The 23,430-nt window shown below is 47.2% G+C and overlaps 1 protein-coding gene across 1 annotated transcript; it reads left to right on the top strand.

Moving 5' to 3' along the window:
* The first annotated feature begins 867 nt into the window (after positions 1-867).
* On the top strand, positions 868-21,999 carry HDHD5 (haloacid dehalogenase like hydrolase domain containing 5). The gene is made up of 8 exons (XM_053557325.1): positions 868-1,026; positions 10,519-10,722; positions 12,132-12,244; positions 13,920-14,013; positions 15,530-15,563; positions 17,589-17,763; positions 20,764-20,952; positions 21,125-21,999. The coding sequence occupies exons 1-8, from the start codon at positions 901-903 to the stop codon at positions 21,447-21,449; spliced, it is 1,260 nt and encodes a 419-aa protein (XP_053413300.1). The 5' UTR covers positions 868-900; the 3' UTR covers positions 21,450-21,999.
* Positions 22,000-23,430: the final 1,431 nt, after the last annotated feature.

Here is a 23,430-nt window from a genome sequence, read left to right as displayed (position 1 = left end):
TATATATTGCAAAGGTGGGAAGTGAAACTTCTTCCTGCAGCAGAAAATCCTCTCATGACCAGAAACTGTCAGATCCAGCTCTGCTCAGAGGCTCCAAGGAAATACTTGAGTCTCAATTACCAAAACCCATTCTTGCCTCCACTTATCTTTGTACCTAGTCCAGGAGCTGGCACTGTGCCCATCACTAGCTGGGTTCAGTGAGTGCTCAATTAGCTATCTGACACTCTCTTGCGGGTTTTCTACCTTGTATCACGGTTTTGCCTTAACCTCCCTTCAAAGTGTGAGTTTGAGGGGCTTATTCACGTATTTAGTCTCTCCAGGAATCAGCACAGAGCCGACAGGAAGGAGGGCTTTAGCGAATGTTTACTGAAAGAATAAAAGAATTAGTCATCGCCCCACCCCCGCACATTCCTTAATTGACGGGTGCGCAGAAGATTTGAACACGAAAAGAAAGGTCTGCTTCCTAAACTTCTCCTTGAAATCAAGGTTAAGTTTCATCCACACAGGCCCCGTTTCCCTAAAGTCACCGAGGTTGAGATGCTGGGACTCGCACCTGACACTGACGTTCCAGGAATCGGCAGGTACCCAGAGACACCACGGTGGGGCACCTGGGCCATACAGATACACGCGAGCCTGCTCACCCAAGTCTATGCCTACGAAGCGGCGGGACTTTGCGACTCTTGCCTGAAGCAGAGCCCCTCAGGCAAGCCCGCAAGCGCCCCAGCGCCCCAGTAGCGGTCTCGGCTTCGCGTGCAGCGGCTCTGGTCCCGCGTGCCCATATCCGGCGCCGGACCACAACTCCCAAGATGCCGCGCGGCCCTGACCACCGATTGGCTGCGCGGCAGGGGCCGGCAAACGGGTTAGTGCAGTCTGCGCGTGCGCGCGGTGGGCGGCCGGCAGATGGCTGCGCTCCGCAGGCTAGCGGCGCTTGGCGCGGCGTGCGGGCTCTGTCGGAGGGCTGTGCGCGTGGCTGCGGGGATCCGAGGCCTTTGCCCCCAGAGGGGCTACGCTGCGGGCCCCGCTCAGGTGAGAATGCCCGGGCTCTGGCCGAGCCGGTGCTCAGGGCTGGCGGCGGGGCCCGTAACCGTGGAAAGGGAGGGGCGGCCGGCGTGGCTGCTCTGGCATCCCCAGGCCTCCCGGGAAATGGCCTTGAGGCATCTGACCTCAAGTGCCTTTCGTTCTTGCCCGGAAACCCGTTGTGCTCAGCTCGCCTGGCCTGACTCCTGTGATTTGCAGCGCCGTCGGCCTGGAAGAAAAGTTACTTCAGCTGGAGAGCGACCAGAATAAACCCCAAGACGTTCATGAGGGTGGTTTCTTGATCCCTTGCTGCTCTTCAACCCCAAAGTTTTTCAGCAGTTTCCTTGTTCCTAGTTCCCGGGTCAGGATATGCTTACTGCTCTTCCTTTGTGATTTTCACAATGGTAACATTTTGGTTGTGATTTTCAACTACGTTTGAAAGAGATTGAGATCTCGTGATGGACCCCCTCCGGGAGCAGCGCCTGTAGGTGGACAGTCCAGAAGTGAATGTGAGTTTTTTACTTTGGTCCCATTCACTGCGGCCTTAACTTGAGTGTAGGGGAGAATCTCTGGGCAAGAAGAAGAGAACTAGAATAGGGTTTTTAATTTGCACCAGTCACTGTAGTAATATCTAAATCTCTCAGAACTTTGGCGGAAGTACGACCTTGGTGTTAGGAAGCTGAAGCTTGGAGTCAAGTTTGTTTTTGAGACAGGGTCTCTCTCTGTCATCCAGACTGGAGTGCAGTGGGTTCATCACAGCTTATGGCAACCTCAAACTCCTGGGCTCAAACATCCTCTTGATTCAGCCCCCTGAGTAGCTGGGACTACAGGTGCGTTCCACCATGCCTGGCTAGGAGACAAGTTTTGTTTTGTTTTGTTTTTTTCCGAGACGGAGCCTCAAGCTGTTGCCCTGGGTAGAGTGCTGTGGCATCACAGCTCACAGCAACCTCTAACTCTTGGACTTAAGCGATTCTCCTGCCTCTGCCCCCCAAGTAGCTGGGACTACAGGCACCCACCACAATGCCTGGCTTTTTTTTGGTTATGGCCATCATTGTTGTTTGGCCCACCCAGGCTGGGTTTGAACCTGCCAGCTCAGGTGTATGTGGCTGGCGCCTTAGCCGCTTGAGCCACAGGCACCAAGCTTAGGAGACAAATTTTTTTTTTTTTTTAGGAGACAAGTTTTTAAGTACTGTTTCTAAGGTCTAACAGCTGGTAGATGACTGTACTAGGAGGCTAAGTCAGCCCTCACTTTCCTCTGGGCTATTTTGCCTTTTCTTCAAAAGTGAATTACTTTTGAAATCACTTCTAAATCTAAATCTACAATTTCTTTCTTTCTCTCTCTCTTTCTGTTTCTTTCGACAGTCTCACTGTATCGTCCTCGATAGAATGCTGTAGCATCACAGCTCACAGCAACCTCAAACTCTTGGGCTTAAGCTGTTCTCTTGCCTCAGCCTTCAGAGTAGCTGGGATTACAGGCACTTGCCACAATGTCTGGTTATTTTTTTGTTGTAGTTGTCATTGCTGTTTGGCAGGCCTGGGCCGGGTTCAAACCTGTTGGTCCCTGTTTATGTGGCCTGCACCCTAACCACTAAGCTACAGGTGCATCAATACTTTTTTTTTTTTGAGAGAGAGTCTCCTGGTGGAGTGCTATGGCATCATAGCTCACAGCAACCTCAAACTCCTGGGCTCAAACAATCTTCTTGTCTTGGCTCCCAAGTAGCTGGGACTTACAGGTGCCCACAACAAGGAGCAACAGGCTATTTTTAGAGATGGGGTCTTTCTTGTTAAGGCTCCTCTCAGATTTCTGAGCTCGGGCAATCCACCTGCTTCAGCCTTCTACAGTGCTAGGATTATAGGCATGAGCCACCGTGCCTGGCCTAAATCTAAGATTTCTGTATGTAACAATGATAATATTTTACATTTATTTACAGAGTTCTTTGACAGTAATCCTTTTATATATTAATTTTTTTTTTAGACAGTTTCACTTTGTTGCCTTCGGTAGAGTGCTGTAGCATCACAGCTCACAGCAAACTGTAGCTTTTGGGCTTAGGCGATTGTAAATAGTAAATTAGCCATAGTTTACTATAACTTTACTTATAGGCTTTTAAATTTTTGTAACTTTTTGATTCTTTTGTAATGACAACTTAAAACACACACTGTACAGCTACATAAAAATATTTTCTTTTTTTTTTTTTTTTTGAGACAGGTTCTCCGTCACCCAGGGCAAGAGTGCAGTGACATCATCATAGCTGACAGCAACCTCAAACTCCTGAGCTCAAGCGGTCCTCCTACCTCAGTCTCCCAAGTAGCTAGGACTATAGGCATGTACCCTTAAGCCTGGCTAATTTTTTTTTTTTGGTAGAGATGGGGTCTCATTCAGGCTGGTCTCAAACTCCTGGCCTCAAATGATCCTCCTGCCTTTAGGTCTCCCAAAGTGCTGGGATTATAGGCATGAGCTACTGTGCCTAGCAGAATATTTTCTTTGTATCCTTATTCCATAAGGTTTTTTTTTTTAAAGAATAAGAATTTAAATTTCTTTTTTTTTGAGACAAAGTTTCACTTTGTTGCCCTCGGTAGAGTGCTGTGGCATCACAGCTCACAGCAAACTGTAGCTTTTGGGCTTAGGCGATTCTCTTACCTCAGCCTCCAGAGTAGCTGGGATTACAGGTGCCAACCACAACACCTGGCTATTTTTTGTTGTTGTTGTTGCAGTTTGGCTGGGGCCAGGTTTGAACCTGCCACCCTATTCACTGAACCACAGGTGCCTCCCTAAATTCCTTTTTTTTTTTTTTACTTTTTAAGCTTTTTGGTTAAAAGTTTTTTTTACTTTTTAAACTTTTTGGTTAAAAACTAAGACATAAGCACACCCATTAATCTAGGCCTGAACAAGGTCAGGATCACTGTCTTCCACCTCTACATCTTGTCCCACTGGAAGGTGTTCAGGAACAATAACAGGCATGGAGCTGTCATCTCAGGCATTGACACCAATGCCTTCTTTTGGAAGACCTGAAGGACCTGCCTCTTGAGGAGGTGTAACTCTTTTCAGAAATATGGTCGTGGTGGATGGTTTGGGGTTTTTTTGGTCACAGTTTTGCTTGACCTTCCTTGACGTTGCGTGATTGTTCCTCTCTATTAATGAAAACCTTTTAGTGTCAGGGTCTTTGTCTTCAACATTTTTTTTTTTTTGGTAGAGACAGAGTCTCACTGTACCACCCTCGGGTAGAGTGCCATAACGTCACACGGCTCACAGCAACCTCTAACTCTTGGGCTTACATGATTCTCTTGCCTCAGCCTCCCAAGCAGCTGGGACTACAGGCGCCCGCCACAATGCCTGGCTATTTTTTGGTTGCAGTTTGGCCGGGGCTGGGTTTGAACCCACCACCCTCGGCATATGGGGCTGGCACCCTACTCACTGAGCCACAGGCGCTGCCCTGTCTTGAACATTTTAAGGTGCTTGTTGAGGTCTGCGAAAATTTCTGCTAAACCCTTCATCCTTCACTGTGAATTTTCTTGGAGGTTTGTCTTTTTTTTTCTCCTGCAGTTCCCTTTTCTCTTGCTGCATCTTTAGCTGTGTGTTCCTGTTCCATTATTATCTTATGGGATCACTGTTGCATATGTGGTCCCTTGTTGACCAAAACAATACATGGTGCATGACTGTATTAACATTCTGCATTAGTGTGCGACGTTTGTTAGAGTTGACGTGCACCTTCACATTGTATGGGTACCTGGTACTCTGTACAACCTGAGAGTTGGGGAGGGAAGTGTTGTGGCAGAGGAGGGAGCAATATAAAAATATTGCTAAGTCTTCCTGCAAATCTTACTAAGTAGCAGAGGCTATGGATTGTTATTTTTTAAGCAAGCAAATGTTGGGACTATTTAGGATACGACTGATAAAAATGTGTATGGTTAAATTTTGCAGCCATAGCACCTATGAGCTTATTTATTTTTATTTTTATTTTTTTGAGACAGAATCTCAAGCTGGCACCCTGATTAGAGTGCTATGGCGTCATAGCTCACAGCAACCTCCAACTCTTGGGCTTAGGCAATCCTCTTGCTTCAGTTTTTCTATTTTTAGTAGAGACAGGGAGCCTTGCTTTTGCTCAGGCTGGTCTCAGACTCATGAGCTCAAGCAATCCACCCTCTTCTGCCTCCCAGAGCGCTGGGATTATAGGCATGAGCTGTCACGCCTGGCTGAGCTTATTTTTATTTTAACTAACTTTTCAAAAATTCAAAAACAGGATGATATGATATGAACCCTATATCATGCCCATCTCTCAGTTACTAACATTTGGCCACACTTGCTTATCTCCCTCCTTTCTTTTTGGCTGTAAGATTTTTCTTTTTTTTTTTAGGATAAAAGAAAACATTTTATGGTCAGTGAATACACTCTGAAATCCAAGACAGCTTAGGAAAGCAGTACAAGCACCCACTCCAAATAAAGTACAATGGCTTGCTGGTCCCTAAGGTAACACTATATATATAGTGAACTTCCCCATGCATTCATCAGGTTTCAGGGAAACTTGTGGTTACCAGGTGAAAGAAAGGTGGGATAGGAGAAAGGTTACGACACATATCCTGACCATCAGTATTACGAGATTTTAAAGCAAATCCCTGGTTTCTCGCCATCTTAACCCTAAATTCTTCTGTGTACCTCTAAGAAGATAACATCCAGAACATAACTACAATGGTATTATCATACCTATGGGATAATGCCTTCATATCACTTAAAATCCAGGCCTTATTAAAATTTTCCTGATTGTGGGCGGTGCCTGTGGCTCAGTGAGCAGGGCGCTGGCCCCATATACTGAGGGTGGCGGGTTCAAACCCGGCCCCAGCCAAACTGCAACAAAAAAATAGCCGGGCGTTGTGGCGGGAGCCTGTAGTCCCAGCTACTCGGGAGGCTGAGGCTGGAGAATCGCCTAAGCCCAGGAGTTGGAGGTTACTGTGAGCTGTGTGACGCCACGGCACTCTACCAAGGGCAATAAAGTGAAACTGTCTCTACAAAAAAAAAAAAAAATTTTCCTGATTGTGTCCAAATTATAAGCAAATGAATTTTAAGTTTAAATGTTGAGAACACTATGCTTTATGTTCATAATAGTACAAAAGAAAGACTAGAATTACCCAGTCTTTATCTTCAGGGACTAATTTTTTAAAGCAAGCCACCAACTCTCTTCCTTGAATATGGTGGGCTCAGTGCCTGTGACTCAAGCAGCTAAGGCACCAGCCACATACACCTGAGCTGGCAGGTTCAAATCCAGCCCGAGCCCACAACAACAAAGACAGCTGCAACCAAAAATAGCCGGGCGTTGTAGCAGGTGCCTGTAGTCCCAGCTACTTGGGAGGCGGAGGCAGGAGAATCACTTGAGCCCAGGAGTTTGAGGTTGCTGTAAGCTGTGATTTCACAGCACTCTACCCAGGGCGACAGCTTGAGGCTCTGTCTCAAAAAAAAAAAAAAAAAAAAAAAAAAGGGATAGGGTCGTCCAAAAGTGCCCAAAGGGAAAGGCCTGTCTATTTCTCCCTAACTGTTCATCTTTTGGGTCATTCAACATTTGGATCAACCTTTTTTGAGCACCTGTGAGGGTCTAAGCACTGTTCCAGTGTGGGAATATAAGAGCAAATCACAGCCCCTCATCCCTTCAAGCTTTTTTTTTTTTTTTTTTTTTTGCAGTTTTTGGCCTGGGCTGGGTGTGAACCTGCCACCTCTGGCATATGGGGCCGGTGCCCTACTCCATTGAGCCACAGGCGCCGCCCCCCTCATCCCTTCAGACCCAGGAGTGATTCTCTTTAGGAATAATAAGATGAAATCTGAAAACGACTATGGTTTCTTTCTGCAGGAAAGATGCACATACGTATAACCCTAGTGAGGGGTAGGGAAGGGGAGGACAATTGGCTGGAATCTCAGCTAATGTGCACAGTGTAAGGGTGTTCAGCACGCCTCCTGGGTGAAGAGCTCAACTACAACTTAAACTGCACCTTAGAAATATAAACAATGGGTGGTGCCCGTAGTTCTTTCAGCAGGGCCACCACATACACCTAGGGTGGCGGGTTCGAACTCAACCCGGGCTTGCTAAGCAACAATGACAACTGCAACCAAAAAATAGCTGGGCGTTGTGGCAGGCACCTGTAGTCCCAGCTACTTGGGAGACTGAGATAAGAAAATCGCTTAACAACCAGCTCTGTCATAAACAGGAAATAATAAAATGATGATAACGAAAAAAAAAATAAAGAAAATCTCTTAAGCCCATGAGTTTGAGGTTGCTGTGAGCTATGATGCCATAGCACTCTACCCAGGGTGACAGCTTGAGGCTCTGTCTCAAAGAAAAAAAAAAAAGAGCCTTTGTAATATGTCTAGGTCAGTGGCCAGTACAGTCTGCTGGTCTCGGGTGCAACAGCGTCAGCCTTTGGAGCCAAGTGTTAGAGGCACTGTTTGTTTAGGCCCTTTCTGCATGGCATGTGGGCCTCAGAGGGTTTCTCCCTGGCACTGTTTTCTGGTGTTCAGATATGATAGTTTGTTATTTCAAGTTGCTTCCTCCTATTTTTCCAGTGTCCCTGCTCATCTCTGACTTGGTGCTGTGGCCGCCATTCTTCAAGCCTTGGAGGCTCTGTGCACAGGCTAGCGTTGAGGAGCTGGATGCCCACCTCCCCTGGGGGACCTGCCTGTTCAATGGGCAGGAGATGGGATCATTAGTCACCCCAGTTCCTGGGTTTTTGTTTTGAGGCAGAATCGTGCTCTTTGCCCAGGCTAAAGTGTAGTCATGTCATAGTTCATAGCAACCTCAAATTCCTGGGTTCAAATAATCCTGCCTCATCCTTCCAAATAGCTGGGGCTACAGGCATATGCCACCTCACCCAGCTAATTTTTTTAGTACATATGGGGTCTCACTCTTGTTCAGGCTGGTCTTCAACTCCTGAGTTCAAGTGATCCTCCTGCCTTGGCCTCCCAGAGTGCTAAAAGTATAGGCGTGAGCCACTGTGCCCCCACCTCCCAGTTTCTGTTTTACTCCACCCAGAAGCATTCCCTTGGTTTCTCTGCTTCCCTTACTGTTGCTCCCCACCTTGGGTCCTGGAGTGGCATTGTTCTCCCTGGTTCTCTGAGAGCAGAGCCCTTCCGGATTCTCATCTTGTGAACCTTCTGTCCAGTGCTGATATGTCTACTTGCCTGTCCCTCAGGTCCACAGAGGGACTTAATCTTTTTGTCCTTCCCCAGCTTCCCACCTGATACTGCTCCTGTGCCCCTTGGTTTAATGACCAATAGCAATATCCATTGCCCCAGGCTCCCAAGCAAAAAAAAAAAAAAGCATGCTCCTTCCTGTGGCTTCTTCTTCCCTCTGCCTCTGCACCTGTGTCTGTCTGCCCCCAGCTCTCCATTCGTGTTGCCATTCTCTTATTTAAAGCACCATCACCTCAGTCTTAGGTTGCAGTTGGTCCCAGCTGGTCTTCTTCAACTTGACTCCCTTCAGTCCACTTAATCCATTCTTTCTGCAGCCAAATTTTTTTCTACAATGCATGTCTGATGATGCCACTTTCCTATTTCAAACTCCTGAAATTGGCCAAGGAGACCTGTGATGGCTCATCCTCTCTACCCCTACAGGTTAGGACCCTCTGGGGCAGGCTCATCTCAATCTAGCACTTTGAACTGGATCAGACTGTCACAGGGCTGCTGTTTAATTGTCTTCTCAGAACTGTGTGGGCAGGGACCACGTCTGTCCTGCTTGTCTAGTCTGGTGCTGATTGGGCTCTGGAGAATTTTGTTACATGAATGCATGTAGTTAATGCTTTCATCACCTAGCTCAAAATGCTCTTCCAAGAAATTGCCTTTGTTTAATTCTGTTTTTTTTGCTGAAAAGTTAAGTATTTCAAATTGATTTCCATTTGTGAAAATGCTACAGTTTTAGTAGGTTTGCTCTCTAGACTGGTTGCTTGCTCTCACCCTAGCTAAGCATTTAGGGGCCAGAGCAAAGATTCTCTGTATTTCTGGTTGCTCCTTGCAGGTGGAGCCCATAGGTAGGTGTGTACAGTTAGGATGGTTTGACCTAGCTGGCATCAATCGAAGAAAAGTAGTGAGCAGGTTACATCGGATTTTCTTGACCATTAGAAAATACCTTGTATGTTAATATGCAGTTTATAAATTAAGAAATGTAATGAAATTTTTAAAAATATTGTTCAAATTTATGAATCCGGGAAATGCAGAATGAGATGAGATTCCATTTGTTTAACCTTTCAATTAACAAAATATTTGACAATTATTGACACATGTGAAAGTAAGTATTGCAGGCTCGGCACCCGTAGCACAGTGGTTACGGCACCAGCCACCTACACTGAAGCTGGTGAATTCAAACCCAGCTCAGACCAGCTAAAACAACAATGACAACTGCAACAAAAAATAGCCCAGTGTTGTGCCAGGCATCTGTAGTCCAGCTACTTGGGAGGCTAAGGCAAGAGAATTACTTGAGCTCAAGAGTTTGAGGTTGCTGTGAGCTATGACACCATGGTACTCTACTAAGGGTGAAAGTGAGACTCTGTCTCAAAAAAAAAATTATGTATATAAAGTATAGTTGTAGCTCAGGACAAATACAAGAATTAAAAAAGGAATGAAAAATAGTAATCGGGGGCGGCGCCTGTGGCTCAGTGAGTAGGGCGCCGGCCCCATATGCCGAGGGTGGCGGGTTCAAACCCAGCCCTGGCCAAACTGCAACAAAAAAATAGCCGGGCGTTGTGGCGGGCGCCTGTAGTCCCAGCTGCTTGGGAGGCTGAGGCAAGAGAATCGCGTAAGCCCAAGAGTTAGATGTTGCTGTGAGCCGTGTGACGCCACGGCACTCTACTGAGGGCGGTACAGTGAGACTCTGTCTCTACAAAAAAAAAAAAAAAGAAAAATAGTAATCGGTGTTCTAAAAGGTTAGGATTCAATCGGAAAAGCATGTAAGGATCCACAAATTCATAAAGCATTCTGTACTTTTATGTTTGCTTTTAAATAATGAAAAATAATTAAAAGGGTTGGGGTTATATTTTCTTTGGATTTCTCTATTTTCCAATTTAAAAATTTTGGCTCACTGAGTAGGGCGCTAGCCCCATATACTGAGGATGGCAGGTTCAAACTCGGCCCTGGCCAAATTGCAACAACAAAAAAAAGCTAGGCCTTGTGGCAGGTGCCTGTAGTCCCAGCTACTTGGTAGGCTGAGGCAAGAGAATCGCCTTAAGCCCAAGAGCTGCAGGTTGCTGTGAGCTGTGACGCCACAGCTCTCTACTGAGGGTGACAAAGTGAGACTCTGTCTCTAAAAAAAAAAAAAAAAAATCAAGAAAGAATTCTTTGTTATAGATGAATTTGCCCTATTAGTAAGTCCCTTTGCTTTTTTTTTTGTATGGTTTTTCAAGGGCCTTAGGTGACCTGAGGATGAGTTTGAGTCATTTTTTTGTAAGGATTGTTTTTTTTTCTTTTTTGCCCCCGTTTCTCCTTCTGCCTCTTGACTCATGCAGTGGTAATCTCTCTTTCCCTCTGTGCAGAGCTCACCTACCTTTGGGTTCCTATTTGATATTGATGGAGTGCTGGTTCGGGGCCACAGAGTGATTCCTGCTGCTCTGGAAGCATTCCACAGGCTGGTGAACTCCCAGGGCCAGCTGCGGGTGCCTGTGGTATTTGTCACAAATGCTGGGAATATCTTACAACATGTCAAAGCCCAGGAGCTGTCAGACCTACTGGGGTGCAAGGTAAGGAGGCAGCCAGAGGTATGGGAGCCCAAGGACATGGCTCTTAGGCGTCCCTTCCTCTAAGTTGGGGTATCATATCACTAAATCCTAGGTCATGCCCACTTGAGTCAGTGGAAGTCTTAAAGTTGAAGCCTAACCTTGTGAGTAGAGCCTCCTTAGACATACACACAGAGTTGAGCACAAAAGTCCTGCCCATGTATTGGCAGTGTTAGTGTACCATCCTTGTATATATTTCTCTTCTTCTGTGCGGACTCTGAAGTGATTGCCTTTATTTTTCATAAATAAGATATATGCATTTAAAAAAAAAAAAAGATATATGCATTTGAATGAGTGCTGGCCTCCAAAAGTAGTTCCTCTTCACCTGCTTGCTATTCCTCACTGCTTCCCATTATTGATACATTCTTGTTTGTTTGTTTGTTTGTTTTTTGTGACAGTCTTACTTTGTCACCCTTGGTAGAGTCCTGTGGCATCATAGCACACAGCAATCTCAGATTCTTGGGCTCAAGCGATCTTCTTGCCTCAGTCCCCAGAGTAGCTGGGACTACAGGTGCCCACCGCAATGCCCAGATATTTTTAGAGATGGGGGTCTCACTCTTGCTCAGGCTGGTCTCAAATTCGTGAATGCAGGCAATCTACCTACACTCAGGTTACCACTGGGGCTCCCACTCAGGCTCCCAGAGTGCTAGGATTATTGGTGTGAGCCACCACACCCAGCCTTACATTCTTGTTTTTAAGGGTGAATTTGGTTTTTGGAGAGAGTCCTTTGGAACCAAGAGAGTATATAACATGGCTGATTAATTGGATGATGCTGTCGAGGTTGCTGCAAAGAGTAAAGGAATAAAATTGGTTCCTTGCTGTGGTTTTCAGAAAGGGTTCCAAAAACATTCCAGGTAAAGACCCATTGTTGGAGTTGGTATAACGTTAAGAAGCTAGGTCTTGGTAGAGTGCTCTGGTGTCATAGCTCACAGCAACCTCTAACTCTTGGGCTCAAGCCATTCTCTTGCCTTAGTCTCCTGAGTAGCTGGGACTACAGGCACCCGCCACAGCGCCCTGCTACTTTTAGAGATGGGGGTCTTGCTCTAGCTCAGTCTGGTCTCAAACTCGTGAGCTCAGGTAATCTGCTCACCTCCACCTCCCAAAGTGCTGAGATTGCAGGCGTGAGCCATTGCGCCCAGCCAGCATTTCTGTGTTCTTATTTTATGTGGCAAGAACCAAAGGAGATGGGTTTTTCTCACTTTTGTATGGATAAGTTTTAGTGTTGCTAAGTGCTGGAAAGAGCTTTCTTCCCCCCTTTTCTGGCACTTTTCCCCCTTCCCTTTCTAGATAAAATAACTCTCTACACGTGTCCCATTATTCTTTCTCAACTGTTAATGTCTTCCGCTGTTCTTTGTTTTCTGGTGTCCCTCTAGGTGGATCCAGACCAAGTTATCCTCTCTCACAGCCCCATGAAGCTCTTCTCACAGTACCATGAGAAGCGGATGCTAGTGTCTGGGCAGGGACCCCTGGTGGAAAATGCCCGAATGTATCCTTTTGACAAGGGGCAGGACTGGGGCCTTTCCTTCCTTGTCTGAGGGGGCCCATGGTGAGGAGTGTAGGGTGCCAGGGGTGTAGGGGCTGTGTAGTACCCCTCAGGAAAGGAAGGACAGCTTCTGAGTGTAGTTAGTCCTTGTGATTTCCAAAAGCCAGGCCCCATGGCCCCTAAATCACAATTTTCTTTCTTTCTTTTCTTTTTTTTTTTTTTTGAGACAGCGTCTCACTATGTTGCCCTCCGTAGAGTGCTATGGTGTCACAGCTCACAGCAATCTTCAGCTCTTGGGCTTAAGTGATTCTTTTGCCTCAGCCTCCCAAGTAGCTGGGACTACAGGGGCCTGCCACAATGCCTGGCTATTTTTTGGTTGTAGTTGTTTGGCAGGCCTGGGTTGGATTTGAACCCACCAGCTCTGGTGTATGTGGCTGGCGCCCTAGCTGCTGAGCTACAGGCACTGAGCCCTAAATCACAATTTTCTGAGGAGCTTAAGATTTACATTTTCTGAGTCTTAGCACTGGAGAGTCTTGATTCACTAGGTATAGAGTAAAACTTAGGAATCTGTATTTAAAAACAACCTCTCAAGGTGATTCTGTACTAGGTTTGGGAGCCACTACTCCAGCCCTCTTCCTTGGGGTGATCAATCAACTTATCAGCCAGTGTTATGTAACACTGCGCTCAGGTGAGCTCATCCTCTGGGTGTGTGCACGCTCAGGAAGCAGAAGACCTGGGCCCTGTTCTCAGGTAGCTTGTTTGTGGTGGGTACTTCCTGGGTCCCAGTGTTATGTGGCATTGTCTGAAGGGGACAGGGGACCAGCGTAAAGGCATTGTGGTTGTAGTTAATCCAGGGAATCACACTTGAGAAGGCAAGAATAGCACTGATGAACATGATTGTATAAGATGATTGAAGGCTCACGTGGCTTCTAAGTGTCACAGCTATCGAGAGGAAGCAACTATCCCTGGGGCAGGAATTGCCTGTGGCTTTGTAGAGGGTGATGGCTATGCCCAGAGATGATTAAGGTTTCCCAGGTAGTGGAAATAGGAAGTGATCGGGTGGTGCTGTGGGTAGGAAGCCTTGGAAGTAAACTCCAGAGCATGGACTGATTCTTAGGGCAGTGGAGAGTCAAGGCAGGTTTTAATTGCTGACAGAATCATCATTTGGGGGAAAATTCATTTTGAGAGTAATCTGAAACCATGTCCAGTTAAAACTGCAAGTTGGAATTGAGGACAGGAAAGTTAGAGGCAGGTTTTACAGGAGATGAGGGTAGAGCTTGCTTGTCTCTCTCAGCCTGCTTTCCCAGCTGAATCGGGTTCATCCTTCAAGACGTTAGCTCCAGTCCAATTCTCTGTGACTCTGCCTGACTCCCCAGTCCCAGAGGAGTTGCTTCTGAATTCAGTGCTCAGTGGCAGCATAGTTCACAGAGAATCAGTTTTGATGTGCTCTGAGCGTGCATAGGCTGCTTGGGAAATAGCCTCTGTACCCTGGGAAGAGCCTACCATAGGCCCTGGCACCTGGGATGTGCCCCGTGATTGCTGATGGATTGCCACAGCCTGCATGCCAGCACCTGTAGGGTTTGTGTCATCCTTGTGGGGCTCTGCTCAGTTCCATTTGCCTTCAGACTGGTCTGGTCCCTATTACTTGTTCAGCGTTGCTTCCCTGATCTTGCTCCAGACTGGGTTTCCGGAATGTGGTGACTATGGATGAGCTGCGGACGGCCTTCCCTGTGCTTGACATAGTGGATCTGGAGCGGCGGCCAAAGACCACGGTAATAAGGCACCCATTTGGGCCATGCCAGCTCCCGGGCTGCTCCCAAGGCTCTCAGTGTGTGGTCTATCCTGCTGTGATCTGCATTGGCTCTGCTCACCAACCTCCCAGCCCCTCCTGCTAGGCTAGGGTTTGTCTGCACATCTGCAGTGTTGCCTCCTTAGGGAGGCACGTCTGGCCAAGGATTTTTTCCCTGGATTTATAAGAATAGCAGAGAATTAGGAGGCTCCAGCGCTGTCCTCTGCATTGTTTCTAATGAGCTGGGTACCCCTTTCAGAACCCCAGCATCCCTCCAACTCAGAGTTTTGTCCTTTATTGGCTGGCCTTTCCAGGTTTGCTTAGGGTCACTAACCTCTGTTAAATTAGTCACTGCTGCTCCTTTACCCTGAAGCATGGCGCAGAGAGTTGCCCTTGTGGAAGCACTTTCCATATATATATATATTGAGACAGAGTCTTACTTTGTCACACTCAGTAGAGTGTTGCCGTGTCATAGCTCACAGCAACCTCAAAGTCTTGGGCTCAAGCTATTCTCTTGCCTCAGCCTCCCTAGTAGCTGGGACTATAGTACCCGCCACAATGCCCGTCTATTTTTTTGTTTGTTTAGCAGGCCTGGCTGGGTTCAAACCCACCAGCTCCAGAGCATGTGGCCAGCGCCCTAATAGGGAACTACGGGTGCCCCTAGCACTTTCCTTATAAAAGTGGCAATTTTAGGTGTCTATCCATGTGCCTGTGGGTTTGGCTCATACTTGAGCCACTGGCTAGACTTCTTGAACACCTTATCTCAAGCCATCCTTCCTCCTCAGCCTCCCAAAGTGCTCCCATAACTGGCCTACCACTGGCTTGACTTACCTCTCCTGGTGAGCTGTTCCAGGGCCTTTCCGGGATCCTTGAGGTGTCCCTTGGCACACTTCTTCACATGAACTTTTAAGTTAGACCACCATCAGAATTTGATGCAGTGTAGTTGTAAAGAGACAACTTACTTTTATTTGTTTACATAGCTTAAGGCCTCCTCCTCCAGAGCTTCTGACTAAGCACGGCACTTGCTCCCCTGTGAGAGCTTTCTCTTTGCACAATGCAAATTCTGTGGAGAACCAGAATGTGAGAGTTGAAACCAATCTTAGAATAGCTCAGGGAAGTGACTCACCCCCAGGTCACATAGCTGGTCAGAGGCACAGCTAAGACTACAGTGGCTTGGGAAGAATAGACCTCATGAAGCTGATCAGTGCCTCCTTCTCCACAGCTTCACCTGCATCTAGCTGCCTGATTCTAGAACCTCTTGCTTGGCCTGTGTTTTGCATTTCATCCTCACTAGAGAAAGAGCTGCCTGCCCTTTCTCCTGGCTGCCCTTCACCTGGGGTATCCCTCAGCTTATTCTGTGGCCCTCATGAATCTTATTCCTCAGTGAGGACTTTGGCTTGGGCTCCACTGTGGGGACAGTCATTGGTCTGTGTGGAACATGGACCCTGGGAGTAGAAGGGGACTGTTGCACTGATGGCCTCTCCTTTGTCTCTTGGCAGCCCTTTCCAAGGAATGACTTCCCAGCCATTGAAGGTAAAAGTGGTCCTCCTTGTGAGTGGGTGCAGGATCTGTTTCTCCCTCTCCTCTCCGGCCCTTGGGCTGCCTCAGTATGACTGTTTGCCTGCAGCCTGGTGGAGCAGAAGGGTGGCCCTGGGCATCAGGGCACTTGGCTGTTTTAATTTTTCCACGTCACTCACTTTATTCTAAAAAAACCATAAATGTAGAGACTCTTAGGATGGAAAAGCACATAGGGGTAATCTAGTATAGTGTTTGTTAACTCTTTTAAATCTGATTCTCCCCTTGTGTAACAAGAATACTGCAATATCCCCATTCGTATCCTGAAATGAAATTCATAGTATAACTTTCGTATGCACATATGTTAAAAATTAATTAGTTCCATATAAACCCCAATTATAATAAGGAGAAATAAAAGGAAAAAATTTTAATAAGAAAATAATAGTGTAATTTTAATATATAGTAGTTACCAAGAAGTAAAATAATTATACTAACCATAGAATCATCGTGAGTGATACATCAGAAACAGAGGCAGACTTATGTAAATGTATTTATAGGTGTGATATAGCTATGTTTTATTGGTGACACAGAAGTTAGGGGTGGTTACCAAGCATAGGGGGGCATGCCTTTAGTTTCAGCTACTTGGGAAGTGGAAGCAGGAGAATTGCTTGAGCCCAGTAGTTTGAGACCAAAGTTTGGAAAACAAAGTACAGTCTTCTCTTGACTTATAGAATGGTTGTATTTTTGGAAAAATTAGTGCTTATTAAAAGTATACACAAAATACTTTGTGATTACATGTAAAATGGAATTGGCTCAGGTGATTCTAAGCAGGTTGTTCCCTGCATGAGTTATCAGGTGGGACATCCAATGTTAAGGTGTAGGACAGGTTTTGATAGTGCAGGGCCATCCTGAGGATCTAGCATCCCTAGCCCCCCTCTCAAAACCCTCACCTGCTCACTGTCGGTCATTGTGAGATTCAATATATCCTCAAATTTCTAAAATACCTCCCTGGGGGTGGTGCCCCACCGAGAGCCAGTGGTCTGGTTCAGTTCACCAGTCTGATAGCTGCTGTCAGCAGCTCTCTCTGTTAAGACTTGCTGTGTGTCCAGCACTACACTAAATGCTTATTTATTATATCTCATTTGTATCCTCACAACAGAACTGTGAGTAGGTGTTGCTGTTATGTAGTAGAGGAAACTGAAGCTTAGAGAAGGTCAATAACTTGCCCACAATCATGCAGGAAAATTGGCAGGATCAGGGTTGGAGTCTATTACTCCACACTCCCCTCTCCTGGCCATTGGGTTCTGCTGCTCCCTGGGATCAAAGAGAAGTTACGAAGGGAATGAGCACCCCGTTACCATGGGCAAGGCACAGTGGGCAGAGCCTCAGTCATTGGCGCAAAGAAAGCCTGCTTTCCTTTTTTACCCTCTTCTGTGAAATCCCAGTGGACTCAAGTTAAAATGGGAGCCCTGGGCACAGTGGCTCACGCTAGTAATCCGAACAGTCTGCGGGATAGGAGGATCCCTTCAGCTCAGGAGTTTGAGACCAGCAAGAGCAAGACCCATCTCTACTAAAAATAGAAAAACTATCCAGGTGTTGTGGTGGGCACCCATAGTTCCAGCTACTCGGGAGGCTGAGGCAGGAGGATCGCTTGAGCCCAGGAGTTTGAGGTTGCTATGTGGTAGGCTGATGCCATGATACTCTGTCTCAAAAACAGAAAAGATCTCTGTTTACCCAGGGTGGATGGGTAAATGAGTCTTTTTTTTTTTTTTTTTTTTTGTGGTTTTTTTGGCCGGGGCTGGGTTTGAACCCGCCACCTCCGGCATATGGGACCGGCGCCCTACTCACTGAGCCACAGGCGCCGCCCAGGGTAAATGAGTCTTAAAGACTTGTCAGGGAACTGTGCCCTTGCCCAGGTGAGCACACTGTGGGTGGAGAGCTGGTGGGTGGGGAGCCCCAGCTGGCCCAGGACTTTCTCTTACATGCTACCAAGGGCAGGCTGTATACCCTGCAACCTTCCCCCTGTGCCTTTGCTTTTTAAAGGGGTGCTTCTACTTGGGGAGCCAGTCCGTTGGGAGACAAGCCTACAGCTGATCATGGATGTCCTCCTCAGCAATGGGAACCCTGGGACTGGCCTGGCAATGGCTCCCTATCCACATCTCCCTGTCCTGGCCAGCAACATGGATCTCCTTTGGATGGCTGAAGCCAAGATGCCCAGGTGAGGATGCAGAGTTCCAGGCTTTGGTGCTGGTGGCCCACTTCCTGCTGCTGCCTGGGTGTCCTGCAAGCAGTTTCCCACCCATCATTCTGACCCCCTAGGTGGTTGGAACCCTGGTTGAGTAAGTCCTGTAGTTGCCATAGTACCTTGGCCTTCTGGGAGGGATTTGAAGGGTCACTTCACATATTGGTCATTAAACTGAACTACAGATTACTGAGCACTGAGGATGTATTGAGATGGTTTTTAGTACATGAGTGTAACCCTCTATAGAACGTGCTTTGTCTAGTTGAACCCAAACAATAGGCGGTTTGGGGGTTGTGTCAGTGTAGATTACTCAACTGCTTTTCCTTCCTTGCCTCTACCCGGTAGCATTAGTTCTTTTACTTCTTTGTTTCCTTTGACCTTTAAGATACAGGGGCAGCAGAAAGCAGGCATTATTGATTCAGGCAATTATTCTGATGGTTGTGCAGACTAGAGAAAGATCCATGGATAAGTGACTCAAGAGCACAACATGGGTATTGAGCAAGCCACGCTCCTTGCTTAACTGTGCTGGTGTCTCCTTCCTGTCCTGGGCCTGAGTAGAGGCAGAGGTAGCCCTTTTTCTGGCCCTCAGGTGCCTGACTGGAAGGCTGGCTAACAGCTACCCTGTCGTGTTTGGCTGCTCTTGTCTGACAAAACAATGACTTCTACTCTGCTATTGATTCGCAGTGAGCCATGCATGTGTTTCCCTGTAGAGGGTGGGCAGGGCCAGCACAGCCTCAGTTCATGTGACCCGGTGCCTGGAGAGACAGGGTGTTATGGTGTTTTCTCTAGTCACTGTTAAAGCGTATTTCTGTAGCTTGAGGTTTGGTATTGTCTCTAAGGTATTGTTTCTAGACTTAGGATATGCTGTCAGTAGATGAAGGAGTTTAGTTATGTAGCTGTGAACTAAATAGCAAGGGGCAAATTTAACTTTATAAACCAGATTCAGGGTTCATTTTTCACTCAATTTAAAAATGGAAAATAGAATTCTGTATACACATAAATGACAGTGAAATATAGGGTGGACATAAAGTTTGTGTTCAATTTAAATAGTAAACTAAAAGTGGTCCTCCTTGGCCGGGCACGGTGGCTCACGCCTGTAATCTCAGCACTCTGGGAGGCCGAGGCAGGTGGATCGCCTGAGCTCTTGAGTTTGAGACCAGCCTGAGCCAGAGCAAGACCCGTCTCTAAAAATAGCCGGGTGTTGTGACAGGTGCCTGTAGTTCCAGCTACTTGGGAGGCTGAGGCAAGAGAATCGCTTAAACCCAAGAGTTTGAGGTTACTGTGAGCTGTGACACCCCGGCACTCTACCCAGGGTGACAAAGTGAGACTTTGTCTCAAAAAAAAAAAAAAAAAGTTCTCTTCCTTGTGTGTGGATACAGCAACTGTTTCTCCTTATCCTCTCAGGCCCTCGGGCTGTCTCAGAGTGACTGTTGCCTGCAGCCTGGTGGAGCAGAAGGGTGGTCCTAGGTGTCAGGGCAGTTTGTTGTTTTAATTTTTTGACGTCTCTCACTTTATTTATTTATTTGAGATAGAGTCTCATGTTGTCAACCTCGGTAGAGTGCCATAGCATCACAGCTCACAGCAACCTCCAGCTCTTGGGCTTAGGCAATTCTTTTGCCTCAGCCTCCCGAGTAGCTGGGACTACAAGGTACTTGCCACAATACCCAGCTATTTTTGTTTTTGTTTTTTGTTTCTGTTGCAGTTTGGCCAGGGCCAGGTTCGAACCTGCAACCCTCCGTATATGGGGCCGGTCCCCTACTCACTGAGCCACAGGTGCTGCCCTATTTATTTATTTTTTTGAGACAGAGTTTCACTATGTCACCCTTGGTAGAGTGCTGTGGTGTCACAGCTCACAGCAACCTCAAACTCTTCGGCTTAAGTGGTGCTCTTGCCTTAGCCTCCCAAATAGCTGGGACTACAGGTGCCCTCCACAATGCCCGGCTATTTTTTTGTTGCAGGTGTCATTGTTTAGCAGGCCCAGGCCACATTCAAACCCGACAGCCTGGGTGTATGTGGCAGGCGCCCTAACCACTGAGCTATGGGTGCCACCACATCACTCACTTTATTATTCTAGAAAAGCCATTCATTTACTATTTAAATTGGACACAAACTTTATGTCCACCCCTCTAAGCTAATATATAGCACACTATCAGGCTTTGGCTTAGCAACAAGGGATAAAAACCCAAAACAAAAGTATCTAGGTTAGGAAGCCCAGGGCTTGTATGAAGGCTCTGCCTTGTCAGAGACACTGACACCTTCTGTCTTCCTCTTTGTAATCCTTAGCTCCTATTCCACCAATACCTGCAGATGGCTAGGCATGCTGGGGCCCAGGAGCTAGGACCAAATCTAAAATAGCTGCCTAAATGCCAACCATCATATTTCGCATTCCAGGTGGCAGGAAGGCGTAGGGCAAGCAGAGAAGAGTACCCCTTCCCCAATTTTAAGGATGCTTGCTAACAGTTTAGCCCAGCACTTCTGCTTTCATTGTTTAGCTGTAGCTTAGTCATGTGGCCATGCCCAGCTGTGAGGTAGTGTACTTTTTAATACCTAGTGGCAATATGCTTAGCTGCAAATTGACACCAACACAGAAGGAAAGAATGGCAACTGATAGTCTGCCACAAATCTAAAGCAGAATTCAAGCTTAGTTTATGGAGTCAGACTACCTGGGTTATAATCCTAACTGCTACTTTGGGCAAGTTACTTAATCTCATGCCTCAGTTTCCTCATTTATAAAATGAGGATAATTGTATCTATCTCTTGAGGGTTTACTGAGAGTTAAATGTGATATGCTGTCTCCAGTGCCAGAACAGTCCTCGATAACTGTCAGTTACTAGAAGTAATATAGCTTTGATCACTGCCAGCAGGGCCCCAGGTGAAAGGTTGGTCTATGTGTGCACTGCTCCGGATTGGCAATACTGCTCTCTAGAAGAGCCCGGGGAGAGGAAGTCTGAACTGCTGAGCTCTCTCCTCTGGCAGGTTTGGCCACGGCACCTTTCTGCTGTGCCTGGAAACCATTTACCAGAAAGTGACGGGCAAGGAACTAAAGTATGCAGGCCTGATGGGCAAGCCCAGCATCCTCACCTACCAGTACGCAGAGGACATGATCAGGCAGCAGGCAGAGCAGAGGGGCTGGACCGTCCCCATCCGGAAACTCTATGCTGTGGGGTGAGCTCTGCTCCATCTCCTTCATAACTTCCCTTCTCCCTCTCCAGGCTCACCCCCTTGCTTCCCTGTATCTCATTTACACTCCTACCCCCAAACTATCCTGTACTCCTTTGCCTTGCAACACTAAATTTGGATTTTTTTGTCTTCCCTTTCCATGTGGCTGCCCTGCCAGTGATAACCTCACGTCTGACGTCTATGGTGCCAACCTGTTCCACCAATACCTGCACATGGCCAGGCATGCTGGGGCCCAAGAGCTAGGGCCTGAGGGCCTGTGGAAACAGCGGCCCTCCACAGTCCGAAGCTGTGTCTCTATCCTAGTGTGCACTGGCGTGTACAGTCCCAAGGACCCAAAGCCTGCCCTGGGAGGAGAGGAGCCTCCATTCCATGGGCACCGGGACTTCAGCCTCAGTCCAGGGCTCATGGAGGCATCCCACGTTGTGAATGACGTGAATGAGGCTGTGCAGCTGGTTTTCCGTGAGGAGGGCTGGGCTTTGTAGTGAGTGGTGGGTGTTGGAGGTGGGGGTGGGAGGGCGGCTGGAGCTACAGGGGAATCCTGCCAGCTGGGTCCAACTGGCTACTGTGCTCCAATCAGGGCCTGGCTTCCTCTTCCTTGCCAATCTCCGTTCTACCCCAGCTGTGATATTACTAGTCACCTGGAAGAAGCCAATGGCTTTTTTCCCTGTTAGGCAATAGCCACAGAAATGTCCCCTGGGTGGTGTTTCATACGAACTATTGGGATTTTCTGGGTGGGATTCCTGTGTCTCTCTTGGCAGTCTGACCTCAGGCCTGTCCTTTTACACTTTATCTCTGTGCCTCAATTGCCTTCTTATTTCAGTAGGGACTTCGGAGAAAGGTGAGGCACTTGGGACAATGTGGAAATTTCCACAGAGCCCTGGCCCTTCTTGAAGGAACCACTGTGTGTCCACAAGGTGTGGACCTAACACTCAGATACTACTTTTTACTGTATTTTAGTTTATTGCCCAGAGACTTTGGGGCTTATTTTTTTAAATTAAAATGATCATAATAAATATTCATGATGCTGTCTCTTGTGAAGGTCTGTTTGGAATGTATCTAAAATCTGAGGGTGGTGCCTGTGGCTCAAAGGGGTAGGGCGTCAGCTCCATATGCTGGAGGTGGTGGGTTCAAACCCAGCTCCGGCCAGAAACTGCAAAAAAAAAAATAAAAAAAAAAATTAAAATCTGGTGGGGAGAGGGTAGTGGGTGAGAGGTGTGCAGAGAGAGAAGTGGCACTCGCCCCATGAGGTGCTGACATCTCCTTTCCTGCTTCTGCTCTTACTCCCACCCCACACCCACACCCAGTCTGGGCTGCAAAGTCCCTCTCTCTCTCTAAAAACGAGTTGTGCCGGCCTTGGCATATACTTAGTGACTTCCCTGGTGTGGAAAGAAAAAGGATCTCGTTGGGCGGCGTCTGTGGCTCAAAGGAGTAGGGCGCCAGCCCCATATGACAGAGGTGGTGGGTTCAAACCCAGCGCTGGCAAAATTGCAGAAAAAAATTGCAAAAAAAAAAAAAAAGAAAGAAAAGAAAAAGGATCTTGTTGGCTTGGTGCCTGTGGCTCAAGTGGCTAAGGCGCCAGCCACATATACCTGAGCTGGTGTATTCAAATCCAGCCCAGACCTGCCAAACAACAATGACGGCTGCAACCAAAAAATAGCCGGGCATTGTGACCGGACATGTGAAAGAACAGCAGCTTTGCCTTGGGTATAAACTCGCTCCTGCAATTATTTTATTTTATTTTTTGTAGAGACAGAGTCTCACTTTATGGCCTTCGGTAGAGTGCTGTGGCCTCACACAGCTCACAGCAACCTCCAACTCCTGGGCTTAAGCGATTCTCTTGCCTCAGCCTCCCAAGTAGCTGGGACTACAGGCGCCCGCCACAACGCCCGGCTATTTTTTGGTTGCAGTTTGGCCGGGGCCAGGCTTGAACCTGCCACCCTCGGTATATGGGGCCGGCGCCTTACCGACTGAGCCACAGGCGCCGCCCTGCTCCTGCAATTATTAAGGGTAAACAAGAAACAGACTACTTAGTATGGGATGGTGTGTAGCGAAGTTCTTTATTCAGGGATTTGATTTTATACACTTCTAGTCACGTACACACTTAATCTATCATCTGTTTCACCATTACCTCATTTTACCTATCTGAAATTAACTTGTAAGGAAATATCCTGTTACCACATCAACACAATCACTTCTGCAGTAAACATCCTCTTCCGGACACTGACCAATCTCTTGGGCAGGCATCTAAATAAAGATCACAAAGAAGAAAGCAGCAGGGGAACAGAGTTAATGGAAGAGTACCTTCAAGCGTTCACTCAGTTTACTCAGCATGAAGTAATGACTGTCTCTCCTCAGGGCAGAGCACCTATAGACCTCTGACAATATGTTTTTAACTGGCCCGTATCTCTGAGGAAGGGCGGCATGCCCTTTGGCCTCAGGCTTAACAGGGTGCACAGCTTCAGA

Source organism: Nycticebus coucang, chromosome 12 (assembly GCF_027406575.1).
Source record: "Nycticebus coucang isolate mNycCou1 chromosome 12, mNycCou1.pri, whole genome shotgun sequence".
NCBI classification, from domain to species: Eukaryota; Metazoa; Chordata; class Mammalia; order Primates; family Lorisidae; genus Nycticebus; species Nycticebus coucang.
Note: the sequence above shows the minus strand (reverse complement) of the source record. Positions and strands in the feature narration are given on the sequence as shown.